The 20,924-nt window shown below is 42.4% G+C and overlaps 2 protein-coding genes across 3 annotated transcripts in view; both read right to left on the bottom strand.

Annotated features, from left to right (window-relative positions):
• The window catches only part of LOC106580682 (dedicator of cytokinesis protein 10), a 165,343-nt gene extending 155,805 nt beyond the window's left edge, over nucleotides 1-9,538 (bottom strand). The window contains exon 1 of one of the 2 annotated variants that reach the window (XM_082966458.1): nucleotides 8,959-9,538. In XM_082966458.1, the coding sequence (XP_082822584.1) occupies nucleotides 8,959-9,066 (108 nt within the window). In that variant the 5' untranslated portion in view covers nucleotides 9,067-9,538. The remainder of the gene's footprint in view (nucleotides 1-8,958) is intronic. The other variant, XM_014162004.3, reaches the window with a different exon arrangement.
• Nucleotides 9,539-10,460: 922 nt separating this feature from the next.
• On the bottom strand, nucleotides 10,461-16,971 carry LOC106580716 (uncharacterized). Its single transcript, XM_014162048.3, has 14 exons — nucleotides 16,843-16,971; nucleotides 15,651-15,773; nucleotides 15,454-15,475; nucleotides 15,229-15,317; nucleotides 14,943-15,020; nucleotides 14,559-14,657; nucleotides 14,397-14,469; nucleotides 14,177-14,235; nucleotides 13,943-13,982; nucleotides 13,745-13,835; nucleotides 13,617-13,659; nucleotides 13,409-13,444; nucleotides 11,603-11,670; nucleotides 10,461-10,740 (listed from the first exon to the last, which is right to left on the bottom strand). Exons 1-14 carry the CDS (start codon nucleotides 16,969-16,971, stop codon nucleotides 10,587-10,589), a joined length of 1,104 nt encoding a protein of 367 aa, XP_014017523.2. The 3' UTR covers nucleotides 10,461-10,586.
• Between the last annotated feature and the right edge of the window lie 3,953 nt (nucleotides 16,972-20,924).

Raw genomic sequence — 20,924 nt, forward strand, 5'->3', positions numbered from 1 at the left:
AGAGGTGCCAAGAGGGGAAGAGAGAGAGAGAGAGAGATGAAGAGGTGCCAAGAGGGGAAGAGAGAGAGAGAGAGAGAGATGAAGAGGTGCCAAGAGAGAGAGAGAGAGAGAGAGATGAAGAGGTGCCAAGAGGGGAAGAGAGAGAGAGAGAGAGAGAGATGAAGAGGTGCCAAGAGGGGAAGAGAAAGAGAGAAAGAGAGAGAGATGAAGAGGTGCCAAGAGGGGAAGAGAGAGAGAGAGAGAGATGAAGAGGTGCCAAGACGGGAAGAGAGAGAGAGAGAGAGAGAGATGAAGAGGTGCCAAGAGGGGAAGAGAGAGAGAGATGAAGAGGTGCCAAGAGGGGAAGAGAGAGAGAGAGAGAGAGAGAGAGAGAGAGATGAAGAGGTGCCAAGAAGGGAAGAGAGAGAGAGATGAAGAGGTGCCAAGAGGGGAAGCGAGAGAGAGATGAAAAGGTGCCAAGAGGGGAAGAGAGAGAGAGATGAAGAGAGTGAGAGAGAGAGCGATGAAGAGCGAGAGAAAGAGATGAGACAGAGGGTGGTTCCATGTGATTTCAGCAAGCCATGACACCCACCATCTCAGATTGATCTGAAACTTGTTTTTTCCCCCCCTTTTTCTCCCCCAATTTCATGGTATCCAATTGGTAGTTACAGTCTTATCTCATTGCTGCAACTCCCGAAGGTCTCCCGAAGGTCGAGAGCCGTACGTCCTCCAAAACACAACCCAACCAAGCTGCACTGCTTCTTGACACAATGCTCACTTAACCCGGAAGCCAGCCACACCAATATGTCAGAGGAAACACCCGTTCACCTGGCGACTGTGTCAGAGTGCACTGCGCCCGGCCACCCACAGGAGTCACTAGTGCACGATGGGACAAGGACATCCCTGCCGGCCAAACCCTCCCCTAACCCGGACGACGCTGGGCCAATTGTGCGCCGCCCCATGGATCTCCTGGTCGCGGCCGGCTGCGACACAGCCTGGACTCGAACCCAGAATCTCTAGTGGCACTGCGCCACTCGGGAGGCCCCTGAAATCATTTCTGTAGTTAGAGATAGATAAGATTAGCATTCCTTCAACATTATTTTTTAGAAATATAATTTGATCCCTGAGAAATTAAGCTAATTGATTGCACCCAAATTGTCCTTTTTTTAATTTATAGGCTTCATAGACTATTCAATAAATATAGTAATTAACATTCAATATGGAACAAACATTTCTCTAACAATAAGGAATCCAAAGAAATTGTCAAAAGTCCCCTATGGAGGACAGGCTCATTGTAATGGCTGGAATGGAATGTATGGAACGGTATCAAATACATCAAACATATGGGAACCCCATTTGATTCCATTCCCACCATAACAATGAGCCCGTCCTCCTATAGCTCCTCCCACCAGCCTCCACTGGAGTATACAGTGTAAGTTCTATATGTCTGATTAGTATGGAGCTGTGGCTTGGAGTATTGTTTATTCATCCTATGTTATGTCTTCTCAGTGAATTTGGTGATGGTTTTTAACCCCTGTTCAGAGAAATGAGTCATTGAAGTTGCTAGGTTTATGTCCCATTCTACATCCTGATTTTACCAGGTTCTGACCAATAGATTCTACTATTAGGGGATATTTATTTGAAAGAATCCCACTCCCCTCAACAGCTCACCCAAATGACATATTGGTTTCCTTATCATGTAAGCAGTTTATGGACAAGGTATGAGAGCAACCTATGCTTTGGTTTTGTTTACCTGGCCACTGTTTAAAATGCTAACTTTTTAGCATGTTTTTCTTTTAACTAGGCAAGTCAGTTAAGAACACATTCTTATTTACAATGACGGCCTAGAAACAGTGGCCTTGTTCAGGGGCAGAACGACAGATTGTTACCTTGTCAGCTCGGGGATTCGATCTAGCAACCTTCTGGTTTCTAGTCCAACGCTCTAACCACTAGGCTACCTGCCACCCCATGTGTAGCACAAATCCAATGCAAGTGAATGGTACCTATTTGAAAAGCCAACGCATGGATTGCTGTCATATCATGTCCATAGGCTGCTTACAGGGTAAGGAAACCATCTTTCACTCTAATATTGAGGGGGGATTCTTAAAAATACAATACAAAAATCACCTGGACCAGCACCATCTAGTGGTCAGAACCTGGTAATATCAGGATGTAAATTGAGACATAAACCTAACAACTAACTTTCTCAGAGATCAAATTATATTTCAACAAAATTATGTTGCGGGAATGCCAATCTCATCTGTTTCTAACAGAAACAATTTCAGAACAATCTGAGATGGTGGGTATCAAAATCCTCATTCTTGTGCTTTTTGAGGTAGAAGGGGGGAGAGAGAGAGAGAGAGAGAGAGAGAGAGAGAGAGAGAGAGAGAGAGAGAGAGAGAGAGAGGAGAGAGAGAGAGAGAGAGAGAGAGAGAGAGAGAGAGAGAGAGAGAGAGAGAGAGAGAGAGAGAGAGAGAGAGAGAGAGAGATAAAAGGAAAGTGTCTCACCTTTATTACAGCTGTCCCTCAGATGCCTGGTAAAGTATATCCCTCGCTCGCTCTTCCTACTCAACTCCACAGTGCTTTTTACTCTCTTGGTCTACGCAACATGTCTCTCTCGACACCTATAAGTTTACAGTGCACGCAGAGTCAAACAACAACTCCAGCGGCAGCTTTTCCTTTATGTGTTCAACTACCCGATGCCGATTGACTGTACTGGCCGTAGACAGGAGAGATTGCGCCGACCCTGAGCCCTGACCCCACCTAGATAATGTTTTTCTACTTTTGTGCTGTTATTTAGAACAAACTGATATTACACATTCCATACCTCATGCATTGCTAGAAAACGGATCAGATTAACAGTCTCTGTCTCAGAGTGTAGAGAGAGAGCGAGAGAGACGAAATTAGCCTCTAGCCTGTCAGACGGCTCAAAGAGAAAGTCTCCAACATTGTGTGCCTTGCCATCTCCGTGGACAAGATCAAGAGCTCTTGACATTGCAGTTCATATTCCTGTCTATCTGATATCAAGCAAGGGGCGGGAAAATGTCACATTAATTACAAATAATAGCAGTGTTTGACTGTTATTATAGTATGCCAACGCCATTGTGTATCAGCAACACATTCCATCTTCCACTGTGTTGTAAGGGCGCTTGAAGTACATGAGAGGCTGGCTGCCCTCATCAAATCAAAGTTTATTGGTCGCGTACACAGTTTAGCAGATGTTATAGCAGGTGCAGCAAAATGTGTGTGTTACTAGCTACTACTGGCTTCTAGGTTACAGGGTTTGGGACAATTAGAATTGGAGACAGTCAATCCAGGAAGTCATTTGAATTTCAAATGCAAAAACGGCGTGATTGAGAAGTCCCTTGGAAATAAACGAGCTTGAATTTATGGAATTTCAGTTTACTTCCTAAAACTCACTTCAATTCCAATGGACCCTAATCCTGGCTGGGTGGTTCCCTCCATAGAATTACATAAGAGGTCCTATATTCATTTGTTCTATATGTTCCCCTCCCCCATATAAATAGAATCTAGATAATATTTCTATGCCTTCTCTCCCACCCTGTCCTCAGGGCTGATGAGACAGTGAAGCTGATCAGCCTCAAGAGGCACAGGACCCAGCAGGCCCTATGGGGAAAGATGGAGGGTGACTCTGACCTTTATCTTGGTCCATCTGCAGGGAAACTAGTCACTAGGGATGTGCATCTTTACCTTTCAAGACAATTTGATATGTATCTAGATACATAGGCTCTGATATGATACAGGAACAATCCGTTTTTAGTTTGGAATGTAGTTTGAAGCGATTCGGTGCGATTCGGTTTGATTAGAGAACGAATCAGTGCAATTTGGTTCAATGCACTCACATTTGTTGCATAAACACATTTATTTTCCATTCTAAATAGAAATCTGCTGCTGATATAGCTAATGAGTTGGGCCTCTTTGGGCTGGATCTGTCTGAGCTGACGTGTGTGTAAATGATGTATGTCTATGGGGTATACTATGTAGGCACCTGATCTATCACCCCACTACCACTATCAGATTAGGGGGGACAAAGTAGCCTAAGTCCCCCCCCCCACTTTGGTTCTGAAATCACCATTACCCACTAATTAACTTCTCATGTTTGCAGATTGTGTTTAATGCATGCTAGTAATGCATCAATATTTATTGTTTACAACTCAATCATCTAGTTTGCTGACGACATAACAGTGGTAGGTCTGATTACCAACAATGAATCCACAGCCTAAAGCAGGGATCATCAACTAGATTCAGCCGCGGGTTGATTTTTTCTTTAGCAGATGGTCAGGAGTCCGAAACATAATTGCAAATCATTTGTAGACTGCAAACTGACCGCAAGAAGCCCAAACAGATCTAATATTTGACTAAAACATAATCATTTCAAACCTTGATTACGTTTGTATATGATCACATATATACTGTGTCTCTATTATGAGTTGGAATACCTTGGAGATGATATGCTGGTGTTTTTACAGTCTTACGTCCAACAATTAAATATAAAATCACACGCAGGCCAAAGTTGGAGAACCCTGGTCTACAGGGAGGAAGTGAGAGCCCTGGGGGAGCGGTGGTAGGAAACTAACCTCTCCCTTACCATCAACAAAACAAAAGGAGCTGATGGTGGACTACAGGAGACAGCAGAAAGAGCACGCCCCCCATCCCCATCGACGGGGCTGCAGTGGAGCGGGTCAAAAGATTCAAGTTCCTCCACGTGCAGATCACTGAGGACCTGAAACGATCCCTTCACGCCGACAGAGTGGTGAAGAAAGCGCAACAGCGCCTCTTCAACCTCAGGAGGCTGAAGAAATGTGGCGCATCACCGCCTGGTACAGCAAATGCACAGCCAGCAAACGCAGGGCTCTCCAGAGTGTGGTGCGGTCAGCCCAACACATCACCAGGGGGACACTGCCTGCCCTCCATGACATCTACAACACCCGGTGTCACAGGAAGGCCAAGAAGATCATCAAGGACGTCAGCCACACGAGCTAAGGCCTGTTCCCTCTAGAAGGCGGAGACAGTACAGGTGCATCAAAGCTGGGACCAAGACTGAAAAACAGCTTTTATCTCCAGGCCAATACTGTTTTAAAAAGTAATTACTAGCCGGCCTCCGCCCGGTACCCTGCCCTGAAATACAGACACTGTCACTAGCAGGCTACTACCCAGTACTCTACCCTGCAACTTGAGACTGCTGCCCTATGTACATAGAGATATTGAACACTGGTCACTTTAATAATGTATACATACTGTTTTACCCACTTTATATGCATGTACTGTATTCTAGTCATGGATCATCCTATAATTCTACTGCTGTACACACCTGTTCTATTGATATACTGTCTGTACATACACATATACAGTACCAGTCAAAAGTTTGGACACACCTAGTCATTCAAGGGTTTTTCTTTATTTTTAATATTTTCTACATTGTAGAATAATAGTGAAGACATCAACACTATGAAATAACACATATGGAATCATATAGTAACCAAAAAAGTGGTAAACAAATCAAAATATATTTTATATTTGAGATTCTTCGAAGTAGCCACCCTTTGCCATGATGACAGCTTTGCACACTCTTGGCATTCAACCAGCTTCATGAGGTAGTCACCTGGAATGCATTTCAATTAACAGGTGTACCTTGTTAAAAGTGAATTTGTGTGAGCGATCGGTTTGCTGATGTGAACAGAGTGCCCAGTGGTGGGGTTATGGTATGGGCAGGCATAAGCTACGGACAACGAGCACAACTGCATTTTATCAATGGCAATTTGAACGCACAGAGATACCATTAATGAGATCCTGAGACGCATTGTCGTGCCATTCATCCACCACCCTCACCTCATGTTTCAGCATGATAATGCACGGCCCCGTGTCGCAAGGATCTGTACACAATTCCTGGAAGCTGAAAATGTCCCAGCTCTTCCATGGCTTGAATAATCAGACATGGCACCCATTGAGCATGTTTGGGATGCTCTGGATGGATGTGTACGACAGTGTGTTCCAGTTCCCGACAATATCCAGAAACTTCGCACAGCCATTGAAGAGGAGTGGGACAACATTCCACAGGCCACAACCAACAAGCCTGATCAACTCTATGCGAAGGAGATGTGTCACTCTGCATGAAGCAAATGGTGGTCAGACAAGATACTGACTGGTTTTCTGATCCAGGCCCCTGCTTTTTTTTTTTTAAGGAATCTGTGACCAACAGATACATATCTGTATTCCCATTCATGTGTAATCCATAGATTAGGGCCTAATTTATTTATTTCAATTGACTGATTTCCTCAAACAGTATAAACTGTAACATCTTTGAAATTGTTGCATGTTGCGTTTATATTTTTCTTCAGTGTATGTATGTATGTATGTATGTATGTATGTATGTATGTATGTATGTATGTATGTATGGTACTCTGCAGGCTTGGCACAACTGGTGGGCAATGACCTGTCATAATGTAAGTTGAGTCACTGGGCTTTCCCGCTCATCTATAATTGTTGCTGCCCCTAGTTCAGATCTAGTATCAGATTACCCTCCCCCAATTCCAACCTTAACCATTACTGGGAAAAATGCATTACTGAACCAAGATCACCGTCTAGGGGCAACTTAACCTTAAACCATAATTGTCATCTCAGAGCTGTAGTGGCAGTAACGTTAGGACTTGATGTGACAGCCAGGGTGACAGATACCACCTCACACATTCGACACCGATATACTGATAAAAGCAGAGAGAATAGCATAGAAACCCATAGTGAAGATCTGTAACAAAAATAATGATTGAAAATAAAATGAGATGAGAAAGATAGGGGAGAATTGAGAATAAAAATAATGATTGAAAATAAAATGAGATGAGAAAGATAGGGGAGAATTGAGAATCCAAGCGGAGATATTAATACCCCCCTCAAACACAACACACAGCACACAGGTAGGCACCAGTGGCAGTCGGTGTCGTTTAAGATGAGGGAGGATGAAAAATGTGAGTAATCATGGTGACAGACAGTGACACATTCAACACAGCCTTGCCCACTTTTGCCTGCATCTAGCTAATCTAGGATGTAATCATTAGTCCCAACAGTTGCAAACAAGATTTTCTATTGGACAAATTCAGGTATGTTCATCCCCATTTTGTTCCGTCTGCTTCTGTTTAGAAACATTTCTTAAACAGAATTGGCGGAATGAATACAGCCTTGATCAGCTGTAAACACAGTTCACATTGCTAGCAATACAAACAGCATAATCACTTTGCTCAATGTATATTCCTTCTCGCAACTACACGCTCCCCTCCTTTCACCTTTTCCCTTTGCTTGTGGACTGTGACCAGGCCAAAAAAATCATTTCCAAGCCAAACCTTCATGCCATAACCACTATCCGCTACACACAGCCTACATTGTTGTCACCATATTTACTAATGTCATAGTCAACATAGCTACTAACTCGTTAGCAAACAATCATGTAGTCATGCAGTACAGTAAGCAGTTACACCGGCCGGCCGCGTTGGCAATAACTTAATAAAACCAAAAGCTTGCCTTAACTTGGAAGAGTTCCCGTGTTGGATAGCCAACTAGCTAACATAGCATCCCTCTCTGTTTGAGCCAGTTGTTTGCTGCGTTCGCTAGCTAAGTAAGTGCAAGTGAAAAAAATACAACAAAATATATCTCTCTCTCGCTTCTCCTTCATAGTTGAAGAAATTAATTTGTTCAAAACTGTTCAACAATTGATATTCTCTTTGAGTCAACTGCTCACCACATTGTATACCACTGCAGTGCTAGCTAGCTGTAGCTTATGCTTTCAGTACTAGATTCATTCTCTGTTCCTTTGATTGGGTGGACAACATGTCAGTTCATGCTGCAAGAGCTCTAATAGGTTGGAGGACGTCCTCCGGAAGTTGTCATGATAATTACTGTGTAAGTCTATGGAAGGGGGTGAGAACCATGTGCCTCCTAGGTTTTGTATTGAAGTCAATGTACCCAGAGGAGAACGGAAACTAGCTGTCCTCTGGCTACACCATGGTGCTACCCCTGAGCGTGCCGTTGAGGCTACTGTAGACATTCATCGCAAAACAGTGTGTTCTAATACATTTTGGGGTGAAATATTAATAGATTTAGTAGTTTTAGAGTATATTTCACTATTTTTATGAAATTCACTGAGGAGGATGGTCCTCCCCTTCCTACTCTGAGGAGTCTCCACTGGTAGGTACATCACACACATCTTCCAGAGCCAATTTATCTTAATTAAATGCCAATCCATCCTGAAATGTGTGAATGGGTGGGGTAAAGTAAACTACGTTGTCTCACCCCATCGCACCGCTGGTTTTTTTTTTCTCTCCACACACACACACACACACACACACACACACACACACACACACACACACACACACAACTGGGCTGATGTTACTACTGCCTACGTCATTCAGCATCCTCGGCTCCGAGGCAGGAGGGCATTTCCCGCGGAAAGCCCAGGACTGTTGCTACAAGCAGGTCCGTTATTTATTTATTTTAACGAGGCAGCATGTAAAATACCGAAAAAATCACTAGAGAATAACGCGGCTGCTTTGATTTGAGCAGCACATTTCGACACATTTAAAACCTTGAGGCGGGCAACGTTATTAAGGATAAGCGTTCACGACCCATATCCTCATCAAATGCAACATCGTAGCCCATTTAAGGAAATCCGTTACATGAATGCAACAGTCTCTTGCAGCGTCAAGACTAACTTCCCTTCACCGCAAACATGCAGACATATGACAGTTGATATCACAATTCAAATGTACCAGCCGTGTTCATTAAACCCAAATCGCGTCAGGATCAGGGTGCAATGGTGCGGCTTGCATCTCCAACAGTCAATGGGTGGCTCTAGGCTTCATTGTAGGGTACAGGGGGAACCCTACACATCGAGCTCTATAACATAGGCCTACTCAGCATTACTGAAGAAGGCGCAGTCGTAACCTTTGTTTTTCCCCACTGACTCACCGTCATTGCCGAATGTCTGACAGCATTGGATGCCGTCTGCCTTATCTCCGCCGCACTCCCGGGCTTGAGCAGGTTCTTCGTGAATCTCCGGGTCGATTCCGCTGCCATTTCAGAACGGTCAACGCTATTCCTCTGGTTCAAGCGCCGCCGTTCAACGCGTTCGTCTATTGTAAATCCACTGTATACGCCAGCGACGGCTCTGCTCCCCTGCTTGTCTCGCTGCTGCGCCTACTAGGCTACTAGTACTACACAGCAGCCCTGCTTGCGTAGACTACAGATGCCTATTCAGCGAGATTCTACTCATTCCCGTGCGCTACAGAGTCAAAGGAAGCGGAAACTAATGGCCAATCTCCTCCAAGGCAAGCCCCCTGCCCAACGAGACCACATGCGGCCAACCCTGGTCTGCAAGAAGCCTTTAAACTATTAACATGGGATGGGCTTTCCCAAACAGTACGCCTCAACCCCACTATTGATGGGGATTATCTGTTGCTGAATGCAAGTCTACGAAATGTTCAAATTGGTCATAAAGCACAAATTCTAAAAGGCCTGCAATAACAGTGACCATTATGTCTACAATTTGGCCCCTGCCACAGGTCTAGCTAGACCAGACCAAGGAGAGAAATCTAGGAGAATAACCTCCAGAATTGCATGAACTCATCCGCAGTCTACGCAGGACCATGGTTGGAGGGGAGGGAAAGAAAGGGAGGGAAAATGGTAACACAGCGACATATTGTGGAGGAATAGGCTAGTACTAGTCAGTCATTAATGTGTTTTTTCTATAGGCAGCATTATCATAACAGGCTACACAACGCCTGTAGCATGGTTGAAACATTGTTGGGCACTATAATGTATATCCACATTGAATACAAGCCATCGTCGGATATGATCAATATGCCTTTCTGGTATTTTTTGCATTGAACTATTAACCAATAGCAAGCCCTACTTTGCATTAATGATCATGTTTGCTGGCTATCAGTAAGGAAATAGAAACGCGAAAATGGCATTAGGCCTTCCAGTTTGACAATTCCAAATCATGACCTATGTCCTTGTGAAAACACGATGCCAATATGATCATGGCTATCCAATGGACATCTATTCGTCCACTCTCGTCCTTCTCGTGCTTCTGCGCAAAGCATTCAAGTGAACCATCTACGGCTGTTAAAATGTCCAGATGTTTTGGTTTCCTGGGCAGCTCAGGTTCCTAAAGAGAGTCTGGGTTGCAAAGTGAGGACAAATCGACCTTCACGTGGGGGTTTCCCGTCGCCACAATAGCCCCGGAGACCTAGATAATAGACTTCATCATAGGCCTACCATTTGGCTTTGGTAATTGATGGGATATGTGGCTTCCATGGAGGTCTTGGCAGGTAAGCCCCATGGAGTTGTATCTTACCTAATGGCAACAGAGCAGAAATCTGCATACAAAGGAATTTTTAAAGAGTTGGATGATATCTAATGAGACCTACCATATAAATTACATAAAACACATGTCTAATTTAGCTTGGTTTATTTTAAAGAAGACTTCTTGCAGTTGTTTGATGGAATAAGGCATCTGGATTTATTTATTGTACTCTGCCTCACCCAGTGTCCTGAGAATAATTGCACCAAATGTACAATTGTATGCATTGCCTTCATATCTTCATTAGTGCTTTGAAAGCTTTCAGAATTTTGCAGGTTTTCAAGATGGTCTTGTTGGTCTTGGTTGTTTTCGGGGGCTTGGGGATGGTCTTGCTCAGGAACCCAGGTTTTCCTATTTTCAGCTTCTTTGAGGTTAGTTGAAGAATCCTAGAAAGAAATCACAGTTCTTAGAGAGGACTGCCCAGAATGTCCCTAACTGGGTAGATCTTGACTAATGCCACGTTCACGTGCTATAATAGTTATCGAACATTCCGAGTTCAAACTAGGAAGTTTCACTTGAACGACCCTCCAAATAGAATTACAAGGAAACGGAGAAAAGTTTTTGCCGAGTTGTGACGTTTCACCACTGACCTTTTACCGTTTCAACCAAAAGATGACAGACAACAAATCCGATTTTGACAACTACAACCTTGTCAATATGGATAATTAGGCGACATTTGCCATTTGATAATGTTGCTAGTTTGGCCATATTGTCAATGTTAAGGATGCCAGATAACGTAATTACGAGCAACGTCAGCTAGTTTATCAAGCTAGCTAAAATCGTATTGGTTGGATAATTATTCCAACCAAAAAGCACATGAATGAAACAGTCGTATTTCCTAGAAAGTAGGAAGTTCCGACGAGCACATGAGCGTGGCATAAGCACTCAACTGACCACAAAAAGGGGTTGGGGTTGTAGCTTTTAGTGTCATAGAATGTCAATTACGTTTTAGGGTTAAGGATGGGATGAAATTCCTTTCTATAGGATCAATTCAGATGTACACTCATCAATAATCTTTTTTTCTTTCGTTTTTTTAAAGGAGACCAATCTCCTGCTGTAGTAGGAAGTAGAGGCTAGGGAGACAGGTATGTAGATGAAGACAGAGACGAAGAACACGGACAGACGCCGAGTAGTGACTCGAATCCCCCGAAACCGTGGCAGCATGCATGGTCCAGAGTCGAGTTTTAGCACTCGACATGCCTCCGACACTAATCTATTTGAATAGAATTCATTGACTGTTGGACTCACCTCTGGTGGAGTAGCGCTGCCTCATTCTTCTCCATGGCCAGAGCATGCTCCGCAGCAGAGGCTTTCCGCTAAAGACAATAAATGAATTACAGTACTACTTGAAAGTATGTGATCCCCTTGTGCAATTACAGATTTATTTTCGTTTTTACCATAAAATATTAATTTAATCAGAATCAGTCTTTTTGATCTGACATAACAGGTTTATATTTACCAATAACATATGTTGGTGTAGAAGAAATCATGCGTGTAGTAGAATTTTTATTTTTTTAAGGAATTAGTGCAGGTGCAAAAATAAGTGAACCCCAAGTTGCATTGGTTAAATCAGTAGGTATGTAGAATAAGGTGGGTGATGAACCAATAAAAGGAGAGATCGTTAGGACAGAGTTTGGGCGGGACTCTGATATTCGAGATAAGAAACGTGGTCAGTTTGGTGTTACCCATCCAGGTGAATGCAAAGCACACCATGCCAACAGGAAAGGACATCTCAGGGGATTTCAGGACAAGGGTAGTGAGAGCACATCAGTCTGGTAGAAAGAAGGCTATAAAATCATCTTAAAAAGATTTGAGCTCAGTCCACTGTGAGGCAAATCATTTACAAATGGAGAGCATTTAACATGACAGCAACTCGGCCTAGAAGTGGACGCCCTTCCAAAATATCCCCAAGAGCCACAAGAACAATAATAAATCAGGTAAAAGCAAACCCAAACATAACACCTACAGATTTGCAGACCTCCCTTGCTGCATCTCAGGTAACTGTGCATGCTTCAATAATAATAAGAACACTGAATCCAAATGCCATTCATGGGGGGGTTGCTAGGAAGAGGCCTCTGCTATCAAAAAATAACCAAACTGCCCATCTTAACTTTGCCAGAGACCACCTGGACAATCCTGAATGTTTCTGGAAGTCCATTCTCTGGACCAATTCATAAAAAAATTGACCTTTTTGGTCACAATCAACACCGCTATGTTTGGCGAAAACCCAACTCTGCCTACCACCAAAATAACCTTATCCCAACAGTCAAGCATGGTGGTGGGAATGTCAAGATCTGGGGCTGCTTTTCCTCCTCTGGATCTGGACGACTCCACATCATTAAGGGAACCATGAATTCTGAGGTTATACCAGGAGATTCTTGAACAGAACGTCAGGCCATCAGTCAAGGAGCTAAAGCTGGGCCGAAAATGGGTCTTCCAACAAGACAACGACCCAAAGCATTCAAGCAAATCTACCAAAGAATGGCTCAGGAGAAAGAAGATTTGTGTTTTGGATTGGCCAAGTCAAAGTCCTGACCTAAATCCAATCGAGATGCTGTGGCAGGAACCTGAAGCAGGCAGTTCATGCCAGACAGCCCTCAAACCTCACTCAATTGGCTGAGTTCTGTAAGGAGGAGTGGGCAAAAATCCCTCAAAACAGAAACTGATTACTGGCTATAGGAGACATTTACTCCAAGTTATCGCTGCTAATGGAGGTGCCACAGGCTATTGACTGAAGGAGTTCATATATTTTTGCACACATCAAATCTGAGTTTCTGTTAAATAAACCTCTTTTGTTAAATAAACAATGAAAATATATCATATTTTTTTGTTTTCTCTCACTTACTTGGAATGTTTTTATTACGAATTGGGGTTTAGATAAGGTTTTATGTTTATTTTATAGCAAAATAATGACCAGCCCTGTAGGGTTCCCATACATTCAAGCATCACTGTATATCTTAGTGTACAGCAAGACACAGAGTAACTAGCAAAACGTAGCTAATAACACCTTAGTGCAACTACAGTAGCTAACTTTAAAGTGAATGTTCTCCTTACCGATATGGTCTGGATTTTGTCTTGTAGCGTGTCAATCTGAGGAGAAACAAAAATTGCATTAGAAATGTGTGCAAAGACACCCTATCACATATGACCCAACATGAGTGTTGATACTGGGGCTTATGGTTTGGTTGAAGTACTTCGTAGTTTAGCTTACTACTGAGCGGTTATGGATCAGTATTTGGCAGGCTGTCTTAGACTTACTTACATGTTGCTTTTCCTCATATTTGCCTTGAATCAGGGCTTTAGTCCTGTGAAAAGACAAACACCAATGTACATTTATTGTGAATGAGAACAAATCCTAATATGATTAAACTTATATCAAAATCCACTTACAGCTCGTTTAGAGTCTGTCTATACATCTTCTCAGTGCTATGGAGTTTTTGATGTAGAGCGGCATTCTTCTCTTCAAGCTGCCAATTTTTGTCTGTTGCAAAGTAAACAGATATACACGTAAAGTAAAGAAAATATCAATACAGAATAAAGTGATTCTGGCTGGTGGGATATATGTTGTGTGTTTGTAACATAGCCTACCCCGAAGACCCCTGTTCACCTCCTCCAGTGTGGTTTTGATCTGTGGAAATTTCTGCATTTTTAAGTGCAAGAGCCAGCAAACAACTGATCCATTGTAAACTATTATAGTATTTACAGTTTTGGGGTAAACTGAAAAGAGGGTCCTTTCTGTAATCACACCCATTCTTTTCATCTACTTATTTCAGTAACTTAACCAAATGTCTCCTCGCTTACACAGACTATACATTAACTTACTAAGGTTGCATCCTTCCTCACAGTGACCTCGATCTCAATGTTTTCCTCACTCTTGATATCTGTAACAAAGGTGATTATTTGATTAACATATCAATGCACATTTAGTTGTAGATAACCCTGCATGCTTCTATCCTCGAACAATCCTGACAAGTAAGCTTAGTAGTTCGATAAACAGTTTACAAACTGTTTATACGCTGATCAAACTGTGTGATTTACGCACCGGTAGATTGGGTGTTGGTGGTACTAGGGATCCTGGCACCGTGATGCTCTTTAAGTGGTTCCATCAGTCCCCACTGTTGGGAGCCATAACATAAACCCCATTGAGATAGCTCTTTATCATCATACCAAAATAGTGAGTTTGATTGAGCAGTAATGGACTTACAACAGCTTTCAGTTTCTTTATGCGTTCAACACGCTCCTGGAGTTGTAGATGAAATGCCTCCATTTCTCCAGCTCTGATGTCCCATCGTTTCTTCATATCCTTGGGATAAAAGAGATGGGCTCAAATGTTAACTGTGTGATAAACGTCTGACCGTGACAATTAAACAAATTGATAAACGGACTATATACTTTGACCGTGAGTTAATAGTTAAAATACTTTTTCAGATGTTATTTGACTTTGCACCTATAGAACTCCATACATTTCCAGTAACTCAACATTAGTCAATGTCAGTCTATTAGACATGATGACACATTGGTCATACACTGTAGAGGGCAGGGAAACTAGTTAAAGGGGTTTAGGAATAAGAGTTCTCTGACTGCTTACCTCCAGCTCCTGACTATCCTCCTGAGAGGACTGCAGGCACGCCCGCAACTTTTTCACTGGCGCGTCATAATCCTTCAACTAAAACCAACCAGAGTTAGAACATAAGTTACAATGATCATGGAAAAGTAGATGTTACTGCAGGTATGCCCCCGACCTTTGCACCCGCGAGTCATAGTCCTTCAACTAAAACCAACCAGATTTAGAACATAAGTTACAATGATCATGGAAAAGTAGATGTTATTCAAGTCCAGAATGTCCCAGGTCTGACTTAGCTTCTGAAACGTACCAGTATCTCCATTTCAGACAATTGAATCATTATGTCACATTTCTTTTTCGATAGCTGGGCGAGTTTCACGTTTAGCTGTGTCTCAGTCACTGGAGATACAGAGGGGAATATGAAATTAGTCTTGGTTCAGGCATGACTAAGGAGCTAAATCTACTGTATAAAATGTAATTACAAAAGCTTGCTTCTCCTCATCTGAGCTACTTAATGAAAGGAAGGAAAACTCACATAGACGTATCCTGCTTTTGATCTATAAGAAACAGAGACAAGGCAATGAGAACAACGTTCAAACATGGACTACATCACACATCATTAGAAGATCAATCAAACTGCAAAATGAGCCTTTCCCTCAATTCCTTTCATTTCCATAGGAAGTTGAAGTGTATGAAAATTGTTGTAACATGGTAATAATACAAAAGGTTTACCGCAAGGACGGTCCTCCATAGTAATATCACACCAAAACAAATCAGGGCAGCAGGGAGAGTGAGCTCCCATCCCACTCCAGGATGGGTTGCTCCAAGCCATTCCTCTTCTAGAGAGAAGAGAAACTGGACAAACAAACAAACAAATGTCACATTACCATTTATTATGGAATTCACATCATATAGAATGGACTGTCAGTGAGGTAGAAAGGTAGATTACCATAAAGGATCTCTGTGGGTACTATTTACCAGTGGTGTAAAGTACTTTAATAAAGTACAAATCCCCCCCAAAACGACTCAAGTAGTACTTTAAAGTACTTTTACTTTTTCGCTGCACCAACGTGTCGGAGGAAACACTGTTCAACTGACAACCGAAGTCAGCCTGCAGGCGCCCGGGCCCACCACTATAGCAAGATGTGCCAAGTAAAGCCTCCCCAAAACCTTGCCCTAACCCGCTGGGCCAATTGTGCACCAGCCTATGGGACTCCCGGTCATGGCCGGTATTGACACATCCTGGTATCGAACCCCAGGCTGTAGTGATGCCGCAACACTGCAATGCAGTGCCTTAGGCCGCTGCGCCTATCGGGAGGCCCTAAATAATGTACTTTTTACTTCATACATTTTCCCTGACACCCAAAAGTACTTGTTACATTTTGAATGCTTAGCAGGACAGGAAAATTGTCCAATTCACGCACTTATCAAGAGAACAGCCCTGGTCATCCCTACTGCCTCTGATGGCGGACTCACAAAACACACACACTTTGTTTGTAAAAGTGTTGGAGTGTGCTCCTGGCTATCCGTAAATTAAAACAACATGAAAATTGTGCCTTCTGGTTTTGTTAATACATGGAATTAGAAATTATTTATAGGCTACATTTACTTTTGATACTTAAGTATATTTAAAACCAAATACTTTTAGAATTTTATTTAAGTAGTATTTTACTGGGTGACTTTCACTTTTACTTGATTTTCTATGAAGGTATCTTCACTTTTATGTATGACAATTGGGTACTTTTTCCACCACTGCTATTTAACTACTCTTTCAACAAAAGCCATTTCACATTTGCATTCAGCTCCATAGACTACACCAGCCACAACCCCTTCAAACTTCTACCATTATTTGCCTACTTCAATACAAGCAAGCACACATTATGTTCAGGGAAATGTCCTTGTCTAGTTTTGTACTCAGGCCTACATCCTTTAGTCCTCCAAGAAAAAGCGCGAAGAAAATGGTAAATTGGTCAATCACTCCTTGGTCGGGCATCGTCATGGCGGGCCAAGGAGCACCGAACTCCGGTACACCTACTTCTTCATACACATCCATATCGATGACTGAACCAAAATACACAAGACTCTATTTTTTAACTGCATGCTTTGTGACGTCATAGTGGAGCCTTAGTTACTGTTGTTTTTTCTCCCAGCAACGCGCATTTCCCCATTGAAATGGATGGAAGGCCCTACGTGTCAAAATGATCTCAAACTGTGTTGACACAGATGATAAAATTAAACCCATCGTCAAGGAATGTTGGGCTCTTGATTGACAAGCTGACGCACCAACTATCGCATCATAGGCCTAATTATCATAATTCTTTAGCCAGCAACTGAAGGTTCTGATGACAAAAAGAACAAATAAAGGCAGAGCTTCGGGCCTAAAACGCTTTATTATTTAGTCATTTACTCATCTTCAAAACCATAAGAGAATCATAACACTAGCCTAATTTCACAAACATCAGGGAATAGGCCCACAGAATATAAAGTAGCTTATCTAAGATATTTTGGTTTAGCTGTTCAACAGTTGATCTTAGACAGTAGCCTAAGTCCACATCCCTAATTTAATTTAGTTTGGCTAGTTCGTTTTAATTTGGAAACACTTAATTCGTTAAAACAAAAATACAATTATTTATTGTATTTTATTATTATTATTATTATCTCCTATTCACAACCCTCCCATGCAAATTAATAACAGGTTGGCCTAAATATGTTTATTCTTAACTGCATACAAAATTATTTCCAACAACCAATTCAGTAACATAAGCCTACAAGTGCTCAACAAGTGCTCAACATAAAATCTTTAGTGGTATGAACACACATCAGATAGGAATCAAATGTATAGGCCTAACAATCTGTTAGGGACCAGACACCAGAGCATCTGTATTTAAACGTGCCCTCTTTAATAGGCATTTAACTTCAGTTTTTATGTTAAACCCAATGGATGCCCTTATGGATTTAAGTCAAACACTTATTATACTGTGTGACGAAGCAGACTCAGTGAGTCTCCGTTGTTACTAAAGCACATTGTTGAATTTCACTTATATTGTTGGGTCTCGTTCTTATTTCCCTATAGGATACATATTTAGTCATTCGTTTCCCCAAAGTAGGCTTATACATTTTGTTTTAATTACATTTTTTTTTGCTATTATCATGAGTATTTACCCTGCGCAAATCTAATGTGTTAGGGAAATGTTCTCGTTCTTCTCGCACTTGAGTGAAACATTTAAATACATTAATTTACCCGTATGCAATCCTCCAAGATAAGTTTATGCAAGATAAGTTTACGCCCGCAACACTCACGAGAAAGAGGATTTGTTCTTATTTTCATAAATTAGTATAGGCCTACATTTCCCTTTGATTGTAGGCTGATTCGTGCGTCTCGAGCTCCATGTCTTTTGTCATTATCAGTATCAAGTAGGCCGTTATGCGTATGCGCTTTGATATTGAAGTCTAGGCTTACTCCAGGAATCAGACCTGTTATTTTACTACATCTAACTGTTTCAGGTTTTGCTTAGCTTAAATTCTACCTTTAATAATTCGTCTATAACAATTGAACTTCCATTAAAAAAAACACTTTTAGATACCTTAATAGGTATTCCTTCTCCTTTTCCGTCTGTAGTTCACCTTTTTGACATTAACGTTAAAGAACAGTGTTGACCACAAGATGGAGACAGAGTAAAGGAAATGGACATATCAAAATGGAAACGGATTCTCAAACATACAGGAAGGTTACTACTACAGGTTGCTGTAACTCATTTCAGTATGTGGAGTACAGCGACCTGTGTGCACCTATCAGTAATGAATAGACTCGTGTGTTCTTTACAGGTATGCATTTAGCACCATAATGGACAGTGTAACTATACAGCTACACTAGAGTGTTTAATACCATGATTTGTATTAGAGAAAGAGTTTCAGTAAAATAAAGAAGACGGAGAGATATACTGTCCTAAAATTAACCTTGCTGCTATTACGCATATCCGTGCACACACACATACGCACGCTCACACACACGCACACACACACGCTCATACACTCTCTCTCTAATACACCAGATGCGTTATTGGGAGGTTTCACAGGAACATGTGCAGTCTGACAGGCCATCTAGTCTCACCCCAGCATTGAGGACAGAGTCAGGCTAGCAGCTAGCCGCCAGGGGAGGGGAGGAGGAGGAGGAAGAGGGAGAGGAGGAGGAGAGGAGGCTGGGGGCCGAGGGAGCCCAGGCAGGATCACATATCTCTGGGCTAATTTCTCACATGGCGGAGGAGCCTTCTATCTCATTTCCTCCTCCAAGCCCAACATCCTCCCAGGAAAATAATTTACAAGGTAACAAAACAGGATTGTGTGTTTGACTGAGAGCAATGCTGTCCTCCCACCCGGTGTGGAGAGTGAGAATGAGAAGGAGAGAGGGGAGAGATGGTGTGCAGCACTGCCAGAGAAAGACAAGCTGACGGTGGATTTATTTGACCCTAGAGAGAGGGAGACGGGGAGCGAGACAGAGAGGAATATGGAAATAGAGAGGGAGAGACAAAAGTGCTACAGATGAGATTGAGAGGGAGAGAACGAGAAAGACAGAGAGAGACAGATCGTGTAGTCTGTTGTCTCAAACCTGAGGCCTACATGGAGGTAGGAGCATGTCAGAGTTTAGCAACACTCCTACACAGACTGGGTGGGGCGTCTCTCACCTGCACATCCTACCAGTAGACATAGCACCAGTTGTACTAAACATTTGTACCTAGTCATGCAAAATTAGAAATGGAGGTTATGAGAAGGTAAAAGATAAAGGTGGATTTAGATTTTAGATTTCAATGTGGTGTTTTTCATGAGAGAAAAAGGTTCAAAAAGTTGAGAAAGTCAAGCCCCTTCATTTTTCATTCTCTAAAGATCCTGTTGGATCTCTCTATGACTACATCCCAAATGGCACCCTATCCCCTATATAGTGCACTACTTTTGACCAGGGAGCATAGGACTCTGGTCAAAAGTAGTGCACTGTATAGGGAATAGATAGGGTGCCATTAGAGACAGGACCTACTTCTCCTGGAAAGGTATTATCCCCTGCATTTTCATCAACAGCCCATGTGACAGGTATTATCCCCTGCATTTTCATCAACAGCCCATGTGACAGGTATTATCCCCTGCATTTTCATCAACAGCCCATGTGACAGGTATTATCCCCTGCATTTTCATCAACAGCCCATGTGACAGGTATTATCCCCTGCATTTTCATCAACAGCGCATGTGACAGGTATTATCCCCTGCATTTTCATCAACAGCCCATGTGACAGGTATTATCCCCTGCATTTTCATCAACAGCGCATGTGACAGGTATTATCCCCTGCATTTTCATCAACAGCCCATGTGACAGGTATTATCCCCTGCATTTTCATCAACAGCGCATGTGACAGGTATTATCCCCTGCATTTTCATCAACAGCCCATGTGACAGGTATTATCCCCTGCATTTTCATCAACAGCCCATGTGACAGGTATTATCCCCTGCATTTTCATCAACAGCCCATGTGACAGGTATTATCCCCTGCATTTTCATCAACAGCGCATGTGACAGGTATTATCCCCTGCATTTTCATCAACAGCCCATGTGACAGGTATTATCCCCTGCATTTTCATCAACAGCCCATGTGACAGGTATTATCCCCTGCATTTTCATCAACAGCCCATGTGACAGGTATTATCCCCTGCATTTTCATCAACAGCCCATGTGAAAGAGAGGAGCTGACATAAAATACCAGGGTTTAAGACTTTCACGTTTCTCTCAATGCCGAGTTGCACATTTCAGAACCTCTAATGTCCCTAAAACAGCAGACAGGGTGTGAATCATCTATAGACCTGCCTTTCCACTGAGGAATGGGACGGGGAGAGCGGCAACACAGGAGAGGTGTGCGTTTATGCGATTCCAGTAAATATAGACGAGACGGTTAGGTATTGAAATAGTGAAGTGTGTGTTCAGGTATAAGAAGACAAGAAAAGATCAGGATACTTTGCTGTATTG

The sequence above is a fragment of the Salmo salar genome, chromosome 20 (assembly GCF_965601325.2).
Source record: "Salmo salar chromosome 20, fSalSal1, whole genome shotgun sequence".
Lineage (NCBI taxonomy): Eukaryota > Metazoa > Chordata > Actinopteri > Salmoniformes > Salmonidae > Salmo > Salmo salar.